This window comes from Salmo trutta, unplaced genomic scaffold, assembly GCF_901001165.1.
Source record: "Salmo trutta unplaced genomic scaffold, fSalTru1.1, whole genome shotgun sequence".
In the NCBI taxonomy this organism is placed as follows: Eukaryota; Metazoa; Chordata; class Actinopteri; order Salmoniformes; family Salmonidae; genus Salmo; species Salmo trutta.
The window spans coordinates 1,752,543-1,769,765 of record NW_021823043.1 but is presented as its reverse complement, the minus strand read 5'-3'; the positions used below and the strand labels follow the sequence as shown (position 1 = coordinate 1,769,765).

The window sequence follows — 17,223 nt, the reverse complement described above, 5'->3', positions numbered from 1 at the left end:
TAGGCTACTAGGACATAGGATCCAGGACCACAGCACTTCAAGTATCAGGAAGGTAAGAAGGTAGGTGGTAGGTAGATAGGTAGGTGTGTGTGTGTGTGTGTGTGTGTGTGTGTGTGTGTGTGTGTGTGTGTGTGTGTGTGTGTGTGTGTGTGTGTGTGTGTGTGTGTGTGTGTGTGTGAGATACCTTCATGCGTGGGTGTAGTTAATTATTAAGAACAACAAGGAGCTGGACTCTGTTCCCAAGGTGACGGAACCAGGAAATGGCACCTACCAAATAAAGCATTACCTTAACAGTAGTCAGGCAGATAGGGAGGTGAGAGAAAAAAAGTTGGTCTGGCATTGCTGTTGTCCGTCGCCGTGTCAGTGAGAAGTAACCACAGATAAAATATCAGGAAGACATCATGAAGGTGGACGACAAGTTTCAAATTCTGAAATTCTTTGCAGCAGTTTTCAACTCTGTTTTCCTGGTAAGAACAAAAAAAGATGGAGAATTCAACCTAACCCTAATCTAAACCAACTAGCATTCATCATCTGAATCTTCTAAAAACGATCCAGAGATGTGGCTTTGCCTCCCTACATTAGGGTTTCATGTACTACATATGAAGTGACATGCAGCTTTCTGAATCCTCTACACAGATTCTGGGGCTCTGTATCTTTGGATGTGCGGTATGGATCTTGTTTGACAAAGACAATTTCATTTCTGTTCTCAGCTCTGGTGAGTTATACTGGACAGAGAATTGCCATTTGTCACATTTCAGAGTTTCTATATTAACTCAAATGTTATGAGAGAGACAAGGGTGTGATTGTTCCTCCGAAAACACACCTGTGTTTTTGGTGTGTGTGTGTGTGTGTGTGTGTGTGTGTGTGTGTGTGTGTGTGTGTGTGTGTGTGTGTGTGTGTGTGTGTGTGTGTGTGTGTGTGTGTGTGTGTAGTTGAGGTGAAGACTGTTGCTGGGGGACTGTTCATCATTGGTCTAGTGGTGGTTGGTGTCACTATCCTGGGGTGTATGGGAGCCCAACTGGAGAACAGGTGCTTCCTACTACTGGTGAGTGGTCATGTTACGGTCATAATAACACACCCACCCACTTTATCACATATAGTATAACCTTTGAAATTTGATGTTTATGGACAAACGTATGATTCTGCTGTGAGACTGTGAGAGCTTGTTGGAACAAACAGCTGACCCACGCATCACTAACACACACACACGCACACACACACGTGACTCATCTTAAGCTCCTAGTGTAGTGTTTGTGGTGGTCTAACTGATTTTAGTCAACTCTCTGTCTTACCTTTCCTCTCAGTATATGGGCTTCCTGATCTGCATCGTCCTTGGTCAGCTGTTTGTCACCTTCATCATTTTGTTAAATCATGGAAAGGTATGTCCAGGACCAAGTATTAAGCATCTCAGAGAAAATGGGCTGTCTTTAACATGTTGTTGCATAGTACTATGACAGACAGACAGACAGACAGACAGACAGACAGACAGACAGACAGACAGACAGACAGACAGACAGACAGACAGACAGACAGACAGACAGACAGACAGACAGACAGACAGACAGACAGACAGACAGACATGTGTTTTGTTCTTACAGATCACATCTAAGATGAAAATAGAAGTGGATAAGATCATCACTGAATATGGAACAAACCCTGACAATCAACGACATTGGAAGCTTCTGGATAATGTACAGCGCTATGTATGTATGACAGCAATTGTGAAATATGGTCCACATCAAAAGTGAAGATGAGGCGAGACCGAACTGACCAATTGTGTGCGTGCGTGTGTGTGAATACGTGCGTGTGTGTGAATATGTGTGTGTGTGTAGGGGCACTGCTGTGGTATGCAGAGTCCTAATGACTGGCAGAGCAACATGTTCATTAAGAACAACAGTCTGATAGAGGTGTATCCCTGTTCCTGTTTCAACACCACGGACTGTCCTGCCATCTCAGGATTCAGCACACTGCTGTTTGGAAATGGAAATGAAACACAGATCCATCCACAGGTACAGTCTCTCTCTGTCTCTGTCTCTCTGTCTCTCTGTCTCTCTCTCTCTCTCTCTCTCTCTCTCTCTCTCTGTCTCTCTCTCTCTCTCTCTCTCTCTCTCTCTCTCTCTCTCTCTCTCTCTCTCTCTCTCTCTCATGCACACACACTCCTCCCATCTGTATTGACATTTTCAAGTGTGTGTGTGTTTTTTTTACAGAGTTGTGTAGACATAATCACCAACTGGCTGAAGGAGAACACTTTGACAATAGTGGGCATGGAAGTGGGCCTGCTAATCGTTCAGGTAACACACAGACACATGAACACACACGAACACACACACGAACACACACACACAGACACACAGAGACACACACACACAAAGACACACACACACAAACACACACACACACACGTGCACACACACACACACACGCACAAAGACACATGCACAAAGACACACACACACACACACACACACACACACACACACACACACACACACACACACACACACACACACACACACACACACCCACTACTCAGCTGTTCACATTTGTCTTAATCGACAGGTTTTCCAGTTTGTTGTTGTTGATGTTAAACAGGTCCTTCAGTTTGTTGTTGTTGTTGTTGATGTTAAACAGGTCCTCCAGTTTGTTGTTGTTGTTGTTGATGTTAAACAGGTCCTTCAGTTTGTTGTTGTTGTTGTTGATGTTAAACAGGTCCTTCAGTTTGTTGTTGTTGTTGATGTTAAACAGGTCCTCCAGTTTGTTGTTGTTGTTGTTGATGTTAAACAGGTCCTTCAGTTTGTTGTTGTTGTTGATGTTAAACAGGTCCTCCAGTTTGTTGTTGTTGTTGTTGATGTTAAACAGATCCTCCAGTTTATAGTGGCTGTGTATCTGTACCAGACTGTTGGTCAGAAAGCCAAGCTGAGAAATGTTAGTCAACTGATTCGCTCTGAGGACCATCGTGAACCAAACCCTGACTTCCTTGATGACCCTGACCAAAACCATGCCTATCCTGAACCAAACCAGGCCTACGCACATACAAACTTTGCCTACCCTGAAGACCAACACCAGGCTGACTTCGGACCAAACCATTCCTACCACCGCTAACCAGGACCAGAGTGTTGCTGTATGACTGAAGACACTTTGGGCGCTAACATTGAATTGCTCAGTGGAGTTTGGTGGGAGGAGCAATAGGAGGATGGGCTCATTGTAATGACTGGAAAGGAATGATTGGAACGGAGTCAAACGTGGTTTCCATATGTTTGATACCATTCCATCAATTCCATTCCAGCCATTACAATGAGCCCGTCCTCCTGTAGCTCCTGCCACCAGCCGCCACTGGAATTGCTCAAACTCTAAATGTTCAGTTCAGTGCTTTCAGCCACACAGGCCTTCTACTAAAGAGGGTTTTCTGCTGACAATGAGAACAATCTTAGTTCATTAGTTTCCATTGTTTTTTACTGTTTAATGATCCGATCAGCCCTAACTGATCAGCCGGACCTCACCTTGTGTGAATAGTTGTGTACGGTACTGGTCAGTCGGACCTCACCTTGTGTGAATAGTTGTGTACGGTACTGATCAGCCGGACCTCACCTTGTGTGAATAGTTGTGTACGGTACTGATCAGCCGGACCTCACCTTGTGTGAATAGTTGTGTACGGTACTGATCAGCCGGACCTCACCTTGTGTGAATAGTTGTGTACGGTACTGATCAGCCGGACCTCACCTTGTGTGAATAGTTGTGTACGGTCCTGGTCAGCCTGAACAGTTACTTGGAAATGTAGACATAAAGAAAGGTACCACCATTTTGAAACTGCAAGCCGACTCCACCATTGACTAATACAAACAACTTTTGAACCCCTTTACATTTCACAAGACTGTTGTTATGTCTGCAGACGGACAGCGTTAACATTGCTGCCTTGAAATAGTTCATTGAGTTTGATAGTGCTATCACTGAGTGATGCCTGACATTGGTGATAAGTGATTGACTGTCTGTAAATTACGCATTAAAATCTTCAAAATGGGATTTCTTGATTCTTCACAATGGCACCCTCATCTGGTTATCTTGAGTGACACAGGTGAGTTTTATACATAAAGAGTAGCATTCTGTTTGTGAAATGTGGCGTAAGTGATGTTGTGGGTATAGGCCTATGAAATGCTTTGATTAAGTTCCATTATGTGTCTTTCATATTTGATGGAAAACCATATGTATTAAGGCATGAGGGAAGACAGGTCAGATGTTAGGTTCGGACTAGGGAGGGTACAGGTAGAGGAGGACAGGTATAGACCAGGGTCAGATGTAAGGACTAGGGAGGGTACAGGTAGAGGAGGACAGGTATAGACCAGGGTCAGATGTAAGGATCAGGGAGGGTACAGGTAGAAGAAGACAGGTATAGACCAGGGTCAGATGTAAGGATCAGGGAGGGTACAGGAAGAGGAAGACAGGTATAGACCAGGGTCAGATGTAAGGATCAGGGAGGGTACAGGTAGAGGAGGACAGGTATAGACCAGGGTCAGATGTAAGGATCAGGGAGGGTACAGGTAGAGGAGGACAGGTATAGACCAGGGTCAGATGTAAGGATCAGGGAGGGTACAGGTAGAGGAGGACAGGTATAGACCAGGGTCAGATGTAAGGATCAGGGAGGGTACAGGTAGAGGAAGACAGGTATAGACCAGGGTCAGATGTAAGGACTAGGGAGGGTACAGGTAGAGGAGGACAGGTATAGACCAGGGTCAGATGTAAGGATCAGGGAGGGTACAGGTAGAAGAAGACAGGTATAGACCAGGGTCAGATGTAAGGATCAGGGAGGGTACAGGAAGAGGAAGACAGGTATAGACCAGGGTCAGATGTAAGGATCAGGGAGGGTACAGGTAGAGGAGACGTAGGTCAGTAGGATCAGGGAGGGTACAGGTAGAGGAGGACAGGTATAGACCAGGGTCAGATGTAAGGATCAGGGAGGGTACAGGTAGAGGAGGACAGGTATAGACCAGGGTCAGATGTAAGGATCAGGGAGGGTACAGGTAGAGGAAGGACAGGTATAGACCAGGGTCAGATGTAAGGACTAGGGAGGGTACAGGTAGAGGAAGGACAGGTATAGACCAGGGTCAGATGTAAGGATCAGGGAGGGTACAGGTAGAGGAGGACAGGTATAGACCAGGGTCAGATGTAAGGATCAGGGAGGGTACAGGTAGAGGAGGACAGGTATAGACCAGGGTCAGATGTAAGGATCAGGGAGGGTACAGGTAGAGGAGGACAGGTATAGACCAGGGTCAGATGTAAGGATCAGGGAGGGTACAGGTAGAGGAGGACAGGTATAGACCAGGGCCAGATGTAAGGATCAGGGAGGGTACAGGTAGAGGAGGACAGGTATAGACCAGGGTCAGATGTAAGGATCAGGGAGGGTACAGGTAGAGGAGGACAGGTATAGACCAGGGTCAGATGTAAGGATCAGGGAGGGTACAGGTAGAGGAGGACAGGTATAGACCAGGGCCAGATGTAAGGATCAGGGAGGGTACAGGTAGAGGAGGACAGGTATAGACCAGGGTCAGATGTAAGGATCAGGGAGGGTACAGGAAGAGGAAGACAGGTATAGACCAGGGTCAGATGTAAGGATCAGGGAGGGTACAGGTAGAGGAGGACAGGTATAGACCAGGGTCAGATGTAAGGATCAGGGAGGGTACAGGTAGAGGAGGACAGGTATAGACCAGGGTCAGATGTAAGGATCAGGGAGGGTACAGGTAGAAGAAGACAGGTATAGACCAGGGTCAGATGTAAGGATCAGGGAGGGTACAGGTAGAGGAAGACAGGTATAGACCAGGGCCAGATGTAAGGATCAGGGAGGGTACAGGTAGAGGAAGACAGGTATAGACCAGGGTCAGATGTAAGGATCAGGGAGGGTACAGGTAGAGGAGGACAGGTATAGACCAGGGTCAGATGTAAGGATCAGGGAGGATACAGGTAGAAGAAGACAGGTATAGACCAGGGTCAGATGTAAGGATCAGGGAGGGTACAGGTAGAGGAAGACAGGTATAGACCAGGGCCAGATGTAAGGATCAGGGAGGGTACAGGTAGAGGAAGACAGGTATAGACCAGGGTCAGATGTAAGGATCAGGGAGGGTACAGGTAGAGGAGGACAGGTATAGACCAGGGTCAGATGTAAGGATCAGGGAGGGTACAGGTAGAGGAAGACAGGTATAGACCAGGGTCAGATGTAAGGATCAGGGAGGGTACAGGTAGAGGAGGACAGGTATAGACCAGGGCCAGATGTAAGGATCAGGGAGGATACAGGTAGAGGAGGACAGGTATAGACCAGGGTCAGATGTAAGGATCAGGGAGGGTACAGGTAGAGGAGGACAGGTATAGACCAGGGTCAGATGTAAGGATCAGGGAGGATACAGGTAGAGGAGGACAGGTATAGACCAGGGTCAGATGTAAGGATCAGGGAGGGTACAGGTAGAGGAAGACAGGTATAGACCAGGGTCAGATGTAAGGATCAGGGAGGGTTCAGGTAGAGGAGGACAGGTATAGACCAGGGTCAGATGTAAGGATCAGGGAGGGTACAGGTAGAGGAGGACAGGTATAGACCAGGGTCAGATGTAAGGATCAGGGAGGGTACAGGTAGAGGAGGACAGGTATAGACCAGGGTCAGATGTAAGGATCAGGGTGGGTTCAGGTAGAGGAAGACAGGTGAGGGTAAGAAGAAGGGTGAGGGTAAGGGGAGGGGTGAGGGTAAGGGGAGGGGTGAGGGTAAGGGGAGGGGGAGGGGTGAGTGTAAGGGGAGGGGTGAGAAGAAGGGTGAGGGTAAGGGGATGAGGGGATGTGGTAGGGTCAGATTTATTTAGGTCAACATGACTGTTTCCCTTTCTGACTCGTGGTGGGTTGTGACTACTGTAGTAGTTATTGACTAACTGACCCGCTCCACCACTCACACCCATTGGCCACTAGTCCATCCATACAGACAGACAGAGGGGGGTATTTGACCCGTGTGTCCTCAAGGTTGGAAGACATGACAGTGTTCAGGAGCAGCTTTCCAGTACAGGTTGGAAACTCTGAAGTTTTGAAAACCTTAACAGACACATGTAGAAAATAAGAGGAGGAAGGGCAGCGCTGCTGAGGTACACAATAGTAGATTTTGGTAGACAGAAGGTGCTCTTTGGTAAAAGGGGTAAATTGGTCATCATAAAGAAAGGAGGACCAAGGCACTCTTCATACAATTAATTAAAATGCTTTTATTTGTATAGCATGTTCAATGAAAATAAAGTTCAAAATCTCAGACGCATTTCGGCTGCATGGCTTTCCTCAGGGAGTACAAAGAAATGACAATACAATGTCCTCTTTTGGACAGATTTTTCCAATCAGCCCTGATTTGAAGAGGGAGTGGTTACATAATTCATTGGACAACACCTAGTAAGCGATACTATACACATTAAAAAGTGAAATACTGTAGATATGTTATCAAAAAATGGAACTCAAAGCTAGAAGCATCAGAATGTCTAGAAAGGTATTTCTAACCTTAAATATGACTGGGCAAAGTGCCAAGAATAGGAGAGCCATCTATTCCATAGAACACTAGAACACTGCCAACGTGGACAATAACAGTCCAAACATAGCTGAGGGCCATAGTGCAAAATGTCCAGTAGATGGCGGAAAAGAGACCAATCACGTCCCGACAGGAAAGGTGAGTAATCCATGATATGGGCAGTTGACTCAGAGAAAGACAATAGTTGAACAGTTTTGAACAAATGAATTTCTTCCAAAATGAAGTAGAAGCAAGAGAGAAATAGAGCAAGAGAGAGAGATTATTATTGTTATTTTTCTTTTTTTTTCAGTTTCATTTTCGTTTATCTGGCAAATTCAGCTGGCTAGTTCAGCCAACAGAAACGCCCTGCTCAAACATACTTTCCAACACAACACTAGAACTGTTCTAAGTCAAGGTAAGATGTTGGTATTACTAATTTATTGCCACTGGGGCCCACTTGTATAACTGTTAACTGTTACACTGACGTTACTGCATGATTGTAGCGGGTTTACTAACGCGTTAGTTCTATTAACTATGCTGATGATGTATGCCGTTACTTTAGCTAATATGGTAACAAAGATGTAGGTTGTTTGTAGAGGTTTGGCTTGGAAATGTTTTTGTTGCCTGGTCACATACAGCTGATGTGTTGTACACTGAAGTCCACAAGCAAAGGGAGAGAAGGAACGCAACGTGGCAGTTATGAGAGTGAACTCTATTTACGGTGATCGGGGTGTATTCATTCCGACGATTCTGTTGATACACACACACACATACACACACACACACAATAGTTTATGATTTAAAACAATCCCTCTTGTATTTTCCTCTCCTACTTGTCACATGCAGCTGTGTGTCAGTCCACTGTGTGTCAATCCGCTGTGTGTCAATCCGCTGTGTGTCAGTCCACTGTGTGTCAGTCCACTGTGTGTCAATCCACTGTGTGTCAGTCCACTGTGTGTCAATCCGCTGTGTGTCAGTCAGCTGCAGGGATGGCGCAACACGAGCAGAGCGCAGCCTCTTTCCCCGAGCACATCCGCAAGAAACGGAACGGTGAACAGCTGAGCGCTGGGGAGATCCGAGACTTCGTTCAGGGTGTCAAGGACAAGACCATCCAAGAGAGTCAGATTGGTACACACACACACACACACACACACACACACACACACACACACACACACACACACACACACACACACACACACACACACACACACACACACACACACCATCCAGTGACGTGCAGGTAGGTCACAGAGTCACAGTGTGTGAGATGCCAGATAAGGCAGATGGCAGACCATAGGTCTGCAGAGAGGAAGACCCCCACACACTTTAGACTGAGTATCAATAGTCAAGCTCAGGCCAAAACCTGCACTCTACAGTTACAATTCTGACCTGATGTGTGTGTGTGTGTGTGTGTGTGTGTGCGCGCACGTGTGTGTATGTGCATGTGTGTATGTGTGTGTGTTTGTGCGTGTGTCTGTGCATGTGCGTGTGTGTGTATGTGTGTGTGTGTTTGTGCGTGTGTCTGTGCGTGTGTAGGGGCCATGCTGATGGCAATCTGGCTGCAGGGCATGGTAGCGGAGGAGACTCTCGCACTGACGAAGGAGATGATGATGTCAGGGGAAGTGATGTCATGGCCGGCAGAGTGGGAGGGGCTAGTGGTGGATAAACACTCGACGGGTGGAGTGGGGGACAAGATCAGCCTGGTGCTGGCTCCTGCTCTGGCTGCCTGCGGCTGCAAGGTACCTGCCTGGATCCACCTGTGTGTGTGTGTGTTTCTGTGTGTGTGTGCCTACGTGTGTGTGTGTCTATGTGTGTGTGGGTGTGTGTGTGTGTGTGTGTCTGAGTGTGTGTGTGTGTCTGACTATCAGAAGCTGTGTCCATAGGTACCCATGATAAGTGGCAGAGGTCTGGCGCACACAGGCGGCACGCTCGACAAACTGGAGTCTATCCCTGGCTTTAACGTCTATCAGTCAGTACAACAGGTACTCTCTCTCTCTCTCTCTCTATATCTCTATCTCTCTCTATCTCTCTCTCTCGTTCTCTCTCGTTATTAACGTGTGATATTGTGGCACCATCCTCAGCTGCATGGAATCCTGGAGGAGGTTGGCTGTTGCATTGTAGGACAGACAGATAACCTGGTGCCTGCTGATAAGGTCATGTACGCTCTGAGAGACGTTACGTCTACAGTCGACAGCCTCCCACTCATCACAGGTCTGACAACAACAACAACAGCAAACTGGACTACCTTTCAAAGTAGAGAAATGAACATCTGAATAGTGTGTGTGTCCTCTCCAGGCTCTATCATCTCTAAGAAGGGTGCTGAGTCTCTGAATGCGTTGGTTCTGGATGTGAAGTTTGGGAATGCAGCTCTCTACAAAGACCTGGGCAGTGCCAAGTCACTGGCCCAGTCCATGGTAACCCTAACACTGATACCTGACCTTTACCCCATTCTTGTTTGAATGTCTGGAGGGCCATGTTTTCACTCCTGCCTTGTACTTGATTGAACAAATAAGGTCGTTGATTTAGTTAGGAACTCACCTGGTTGTCAAGTCTGGAATAGAAAGGACATAACAAAAAGCAGAGCCGTGACCCTTGACCCCAATCTCTCCTGCAGGTGACAGTTGGGAACAGTTTGGGGATCCGTACGGGGGCGGTGCTTAGTCGTATGAACTGTCCTATTGGTCGCTGTGTGGGGAACACTCTGGAAGTGATGGAGTCCCTGGAGTGTCTAAAGGGGAGGGGGCCAGACGACATACTGGAGCTGGTCACAAGTCTGGGTGAGGAATACACACAGACACACAAACACACAAACTCAGTGAATTGGTTCCTTTGGACCAAAACCAAGCAGACAAAGACCTAGTTAGAATGTCAGTGCTGCTCGGGCTTAGCTACAGTCTAGACACAGAAGCTGTGGAAGTTCCAAGTCATTCTGAAGTCATTACCTTCAAATTCAAGTCAATCTTCTGTGTGTGTGTGTGTGTGTGTGTGTGTGTGTGTGTGTGTGTCTGTGTGTGTGTGTGTGTGTGTGTGTGTGTGTGTGTGTGTGTGTGTGTGTGTGTGTGTGTGTGTGTGTGTGTAGGTGGGCTGCTGTTGTGGATGGTTGGCCGTGCAGGGAGCCTGGAGGAGGGTAAAAAGGTGATCTCTACAACCCTGCAGAATGGTGCAGCCCTGGAAAAGTTCCAGAACATGATGATTGGTCAGGGAGTAACCAGTCAGATCGCTGCATCACTCTGTTCAACCAACACAGACTACTACAGCATCCTGAGACGGGCACACTACCAGACAGAACTGGAGACACAGGGCCACGGTAACACACACACACACACACACACACACACACACACACACACACACACACACACACACACACACACACACACACACACACACACACACACACACACACACACACAGGTACAGATACACAAATGCACACACACGTATACACTGCATGACTTTGTCTTTTGGTGTCTGCAGGGACAGTGCTGGACATAGACGGCATGGTCATTGCTCAGGTGCTGCACAGGTTGGGGGCGGGACGTTCGAAGGCCGGAGACCCTGTCAATCACAGCGTGGGGGCGGAGCTTCTGCTGTCTTTGGGACAGAAGGTGGAGAAAGGTGAGAACTCTGACCCTGTGTGTGTGTGTGTGTGTGTGTGTTAGTCAGTGTCACCCTGATCTGACTGACCTTTGCCCTCTGACCCCAGGGCAGCCATGGCTGCGTGTCCACTACGAGACTCCGGCGCTGAGCGCAGAGCAGAGACTCAGTCTCCAAGGGGCGCTGACACTGGGGCCCGCCGACCAGCTACTGACACAGCCACTAGTGGCAGAAATCATACTGCCATAGTGACACAAATCCACTCTATGTTAAAGCTTGACTGGGAGATGACCTGCCTTTGGGAATCTCAGTGTTTTATTTTTAAAGGATGTATAGTTCAGAACTAAAGGCCTGTGTCTCCTGCTCTTTACTCTCAAAGTCCTCTCTGAACCACCCATATAAAGTCACAAGATTCTGTGGAGACTGAATAGATGTTAACCGTTTCCAGGAACTGTGTGAGGGCAATTTCTGTTAAACCTTACTAATGCTTGTGTACTAAAATATCCTTCTTGAAGCCTAGGCATTGGGCTTGAGATGGTTAAAGAAACTAACTCATATAAAAGTGTGTGTGTGCACATTAATAAAGGCCTGTTGTAACTGTTCTGGGTGTGTAGCATGACCCCAGGATGTCTGGGAGCTCAGCCAATACTTGACAGAAACTGACTGGTTCCTCTTAAGTTAACGGGAGACAGAGTAAAGGTTATTCCTGCACACCAATGATTGAGCTATTGTTCTGTCTGGAGCCTGTTTCTGGGCAACAGATTCATGTTTTGTCTGTGTGTGTGTGACCAGTAGGACCATACATCATCTGGGCCGACAGTCAAAGGCGCTAGCTTGCCCAACTTGGGGGAACCGTTGAGCAACTCAAATCAAATCAAAGTTTATTTGTCACGTGAAATGCTTACTTACAGGCTCTAACCAATAGTGCAAAAAAGGTATTAGGTGAACAATAGGTAAGTATAGAAATTAAAACAACAGTAAAAAGACAGTGAAAAATAACAGTAGCGAGGCTACATACAGACACCGGTTAGTCGGGCTGATTGAGGTAGTATGTACATGTAGATATGGTTAAAGTGACTATGCATATATGATGAACAGAGAGTAGCAGTAGCGTAAAAGAGGGGTTGGTGGGTGGCGGGTGGCGGGACACAATGCAGATAGCCCGGTTAGCCAATGTACAGGGAGCACTGGTTGGTCGGCCCAATTGAGGTAGTATGTACATGAATGTATAGTTAAAGTGACTATGCATATATGATAAACAGAGTAGCAGCAGCGTAAAAGAGGGGTTGGGGGGGGCCCACAATGCAAATAGTCCGGGTAACCATTTGATTACCTGTTCAGGAGTCTTATGGCTTGTGGGTAAACACTGTTGAGAAACCTTTTTGTCCTAGACTTGGCACTCCGGTACCGCTTGCCATGCAATAGAAGAGAGAACCGTCTATTACTGGGGTGGCTGGGGTCTTTGACAATTTTTGGGGCCGTCCTCTGACACCGCCTCGTGTAGAGGTCCTGGATGGCAGGCAGCTTAGCCCCAGTAATGTACTGGGCCGTACGCACTACCCTCTGTAGTGCCTTGCAGTCGGAGGCCGAGCAGTTGCCGTACCAGGCAGTGATGCAACCAGTCAGGATGGTGCAGCTGTAGAACCCTTTGAGGATCTCAGGACCCATGCCAAATCTTTTTAGTTTCCTGAGGGAGAATAGGCTTTGTCGTGCCCTCTTCACGACTGTTTTGGTATGTTTGGACCATTCTAGTTTGTTGGTGATGTGGACACCAAGGAACTTGAAGCTCTCAACCTGCTCCACTACAGCCCCGTCGATGAGAATGGGAGCGTGCTCGGCCCTCCTTTTCCTGTAGTGCACAATCATCTCCTTTGTCTTGGTCATGTTGAGGGATAGGTTGTTATTCTGGCTACACCCGGTCAGGTCAGGTCTCTGACCTCCTCCCTATAAGCTGTCTCGTCGTTGTCGGTGGTCAGGCCTACCACTGTTGTGTCATCAGCAAACTTAATGATGGTGTTGGAGTCGTGCCTGGCCATGCAGTCGTGGGTGAACAGGGAGTACAGGAGGGGACTGAGCATGCACCCCTGGGGGGCTCCAGTGTTGAGGATCAGTGTGGCAGATGTGTTGCTACCTACCCTCACCACCTGGGGACGGCCCATCAGGAAGTCCAGGATCCAGTTGCAGAGGGAGGTGTTTAGTCCCAGGATCCTTAGCTTAGTGATGAGCTTTGAGGGTACTATGGTGTTGAAAGCTGAGCTGTATGAATAGCAATGAATAGCATTCTCACATCGTTCCTTTTATCCAGGTGGGAAAGGGCTGTGTGGAGTGCAATAGAGATTGCATCATCTGTGGATCTGTTTGGGCGGTATGCAAATTGGAGTGGGTCTAGGGTTTCTGGGATAATGGTGTTGATGTGAGCCATTACCAGCCTTTCAAAGCATTTTTAATGGCCACGGACGTGAGTGCTACGGGTCTGTAGTCATTTAGGCAGGTTGCCTTCGTGTTCTTGGGCACAGGGACTATGGTGGTCTGCTTGAAACATGTTGGTGTTACAGTCTCAATCAGGGACATGTTGAAAATGTCAGTGAAGACACCTGCCAGTTGGTCAGCACATGCCCGGAGCACACGTCCTGGTAATCCATCTGGCCCCACAGGCTTGTGAATGTTGACCTGTTTAAAGGTCTTACTCACGTCGGCTATGGAGAGCGTGATCACACAGTCATCCGGAACTGCTGATGCTCTCATGCATGCCTCAGTGTTGCTTGCCTCGAAGCGAGCATAGAAGTGATTTAGCTGGTCTAGTTGGCTCGTGTCACTGGGCAGCTTGCGGCTGTGCTTCCCTTTGTAGTCTGTAATAGTTTGCAAGCCCTGCCACATAAAATCAGCGTCGGAGACGGTGTAGTATGATTCAATCTAGCCCCTTATTGACGCTTTGCCTGTTTGATGGAATCCCGGAACATGTTCCAGTCTGTGATAGCAAAACAGTCCTGTAGTTTAGCATCTGCTTCATCTGACCACTTTTTTATAGACCGAGTAACTGCTGCTTCCTGCTTTAATTTTTGCTTGTAAGCAAGAATCAGGAGTTGTGGTCGGAAGTATGTCAGGCGTGACTTCCTGACTGTTATCCAGAAACACACACAGTAAGCCAAGACAAATGCTGATTGACAGCTGACTGTGTTATATCAGTTTCACTGACAGTTTCATTAGTGTGTGTAGGGATTTTCCTTTTTGGTTTGTCTCAGCATGAACTGAACAGATTCTTCCAAAACAAAAACGATACTGCTTTCCACGATGCTTCTAAATATGAACACACATGTCCACACATCTCTATTATAATAGAAATAAAAGAACAAAATGTTTGGCCAGTATGGCCCTAAAAACCTGGTAACTTTAATATTATGCAAACATTTGGTGGCACAGAAAGAAAGGAAACATTACAGAAAGAAAGGAGATATTACTGCACTGTTGGAGCTAGGAACACAAGCATTTCACTACTCACTCACGTACACATATCTGCTAAATATGTGTATGTGACAAATACAATTTAGTTTGATTTGATTTGTAAAGGATATCATAAAGGCCCAATGTAGGCTACATCTCAATCAATATAAAAATATTTTGCAAATGTATTGAAAATTAAATACAGAAATCAAATTTACATAAGTATTCACACCCCTGAATCTATACTTTGTAGAAGCACCTTTGGCAGCGAATACAGATTTGTGCCATCTTGGGTTTGTCTGTATCAGCTTTGCACATCTGGATTTGGGGGTTTTCTCCCATTCTTCCTTTTCTCAAGCTCTGTTCTGTTCTCAAGCTCTGTTAAATTAGATGGGGAGCGGCGAAAAACAGCAATCTTCAAGTCCTTCAATCCACAGATTTCCAATGCGTTCAAGTCTAGGCTTTGGCTGGGCCACTCAAGGACTTTCACATTGTTGTTCTGAAGTCATCCCAGCATTGCTTTGGCTGTAAGCTTGAGGTCATTGTCCTATTGGAACGTAAATCTTTGCCTCAGTCTAAAGTTGTTTGCACTCTAAAGCAGGTCATCATCAAGGATTTGCCTGTATTTGGATCCATTCATTGTTCCCTCTATCCTTGCCAGTCTCCCAGTCCATACAGCTGAATAGCATCCCCATAGCATGATGCTGCCACCAGGCTTCACTGTAGGGATGGTGTTTGACGGGTGATGAGCTGTGCCTGGTTTTCTCAACTTGGTCTCAGAGCATTTCGTATTATTTTGTGTGTATATAAAACCAAAACACTCCATTTACTATGATATGTAACGTTTCGTATGGTATCTTAATTTGTGGATGTCCATTATCCATTTTTAATGATATGTTATGAATAACAATTCACACAATATGTTTCGAATTTGTTAAGCGTATCATATGTCACAAATTACAATTTGTTGTTGCTAACAGCTAGGTGGCTAACGCTAACTAGCTCTAGGGGTTAAGGTTAGTGGAAGGGTTAGCTAAAAGGATTAGGGGAAGGGTTAGCTAACTTGATAAGTAGTTGCAACGTAACTATAAAGTAGTTACAATGTTGCTAATTAGCTAAAAGTTGCTAAAGTTTTCCGTGATGAGATTCAAACACGCAACCTTGGGGTTGCTAGACGTTTGTGTTATACGTCCACTCATCCATCCCGACCAACCACCCTACTTTTGTTTTTGCCTTAAGTAACCTGTTTTATGTAACCATTATGGAGGAAATTATTGAATTACCTACCATGTTGTTTAATTGAACATACTATGCTGTTTTTACTTGGAGTATTATCCATTGTTATATTTTAGTATAGGCTTGTCTTGTGTGACTTAGTCATGGGTCTGGGCGTACAGATAAGAGCCTTTTGGTTTCGACTGTAGTATGTGACATCCTGTTTTAACAAACTACAGGAACTTAGATGTGTGGAAACCGTAAGGGAAATATTATGTATTTACCTGCTTTGTTGAATATTGATCGTTGAATTATATGCTTAACAATAGTAAGAGATTTTCATAACTACAAATGCTGTGCTTCTGTAAAGGGATGGTTCCCCTCTAGCTCCCTGCAGCTGGTCTGTGGATATAGTCAAGGAAAATGGTGTGAGCCGAGATAGAGAGAGCCTGAGAAATAGAACAAACCCCTATTTGTTTCTAATGATCTTTGCTTCTGAGAAACTAACCCAAGGTACGGGGAAACAACACCGGTGAACATAACCACAAGATGAACCCAAGGTAGCTTATGATGCCCCGATCTGCATGGGAGGGGTGGAACCAGCCATGACTAAGCATTTTTAGGTCTGCTATATAGGACCTCTGTTTTTTCTGTATCGTTGAGCTCTCGGCCTTACACTCAAGAGTGTGGGGTCGACCAGCTTCATTATTGCAATTCTTATTAAATAAAGATGATCGTTTGAAGAAATGACAAAGTCTCTCTCACTTGGTTAGAATGTCCTGCTAAACATTCAGGTAACACACCGACACACACACACACACACCCTGCCACATGAACACAGACACACACATATTATTCAGTTGTTCACATTTGTCTTGATCGACAGGTCCTCCAGTTTGTTGTTGTTGATGTTAAACAGGTCCTTCAGTTTGTTGTTGTTGTTGTTGATGTTAAACAGGTCCTCCAGTTTATAGTGGCTGTGTATCTATACCAGACTGTTGGTCAGAAAGCCAAGCTGAGAAATGGTTGTCAACTGATTCGCTCTGAGGAACATTGTGAACCAAACCCTGACTTCCTTGATGACCCTGACTACCCTGACCAAAACCATGCTTATCCTGAACCAAACCAGGCCTACGCACATACAAACCTTGCCTACCCTGAACAAATCATTGCCTACCCTGAAGAAATCCTTGCCTACTCTGATGACCAACACCAGGCTGACTTCGGACCAAACCATTCCTACCACCACTAACCAGGACCAGAGTGTTGCTGTATGACTGAAGACACTTTGGGTGCTAACATTGAATTGCTCAGTGGAGTTTGGTGGGAGGAGCAATAGGAGGATGGGCTCATTGTAATGGCTGTAATGGTATATTTGGAACAGAGTCAAACGTGGTTTCCACATGTTTGATACCATTCCATGAATTCCATTCCAGCCATTACAATGAGCCCGT

The 17,223-nt window shown here is 46.3% G+C and overlaps 2 protein-coding genes across 5 annotated transcripts; both read left to right on the top strand.

Annotated features, from left to right (window-relative positions):
- The first annotated feature begins 247 nt into the window (after positions 1-247).
- Positions 248-17,122, top strand: LOC115188369 (CD82 antigen). 2 transcript variants are annotated; one of them, XM_029747140.1, is made up of 8 exons: positions 248-467; positions 637-715; positions 933-1,045; positions 1,305-1,379; positions 1,599-1,703; positions 1,833-2,009; positions 2,208-2,291; positions 16,728-17,122. In XM_029747140.1, exons 1-8 carry the CDS (start codon positions 402-404, stop codon positions 17,019-17,021), a joined length of 993 nt encoding a protein of 330 aa, XP_029603000.1. In that variant the 5' UTR covers positions 248-401; the 3' UTR covers positions 17,022-17,122. The 2 variants fall into 2 exon arrangements, with proteins under 2 accessions (XP_029603000.1, XP_029603001.1); XM_029747141.1 differs by lacking the exon at positions 16,728-17,122 and adding an exon at positions 2,860-4,020 and having other exon boundaries at positions 263-467.
- On the top strand, positions 7,427-11,824 carry LOC115188367 (thymidine phosphorylase). Of its 3 annotated transcripts, none has more exons than XM_029747132.1 (11): positions 7,427-7,672; positions 7,824-7,928; positions 8,450-8,641; positions 9,053-9,255; positions 9,400-9,498; positions 9,598-9,727; positions 9,812-9,930; positions 10,131-10,293; positions 10,596-10,823; positions 10,994-11,134; positions 11,223-11,824. In XM_029747132.1, exons 1-11 carry the CDS (start codon positions 7,624-7,626, stop codon positions 11,360-11,362), a joined length of 1,569 nt encoding a protein of 522 aa, XP_029602992.1. In that variant the 5' UTR covers positions 7,427-7,623; the 3' UTR covers positions 11,363-11,824. The 3 variants fall into 3 exon arrangements, with proteins under 3 accessions (XP_029602992.1, XP_029602995.1, XP_029602996.1); XM_029747135.1 differs by having other exon boundaries at positions 7,428-7,672; positions 8,495-8,641; XM_029747136.1 differs by lacking the exon at positions 7,427-7,672 and having other exon boundaries at positions 8,491-8,641.
- Positions 17,123-17,223: the final 101 nt, after the last annotated feature.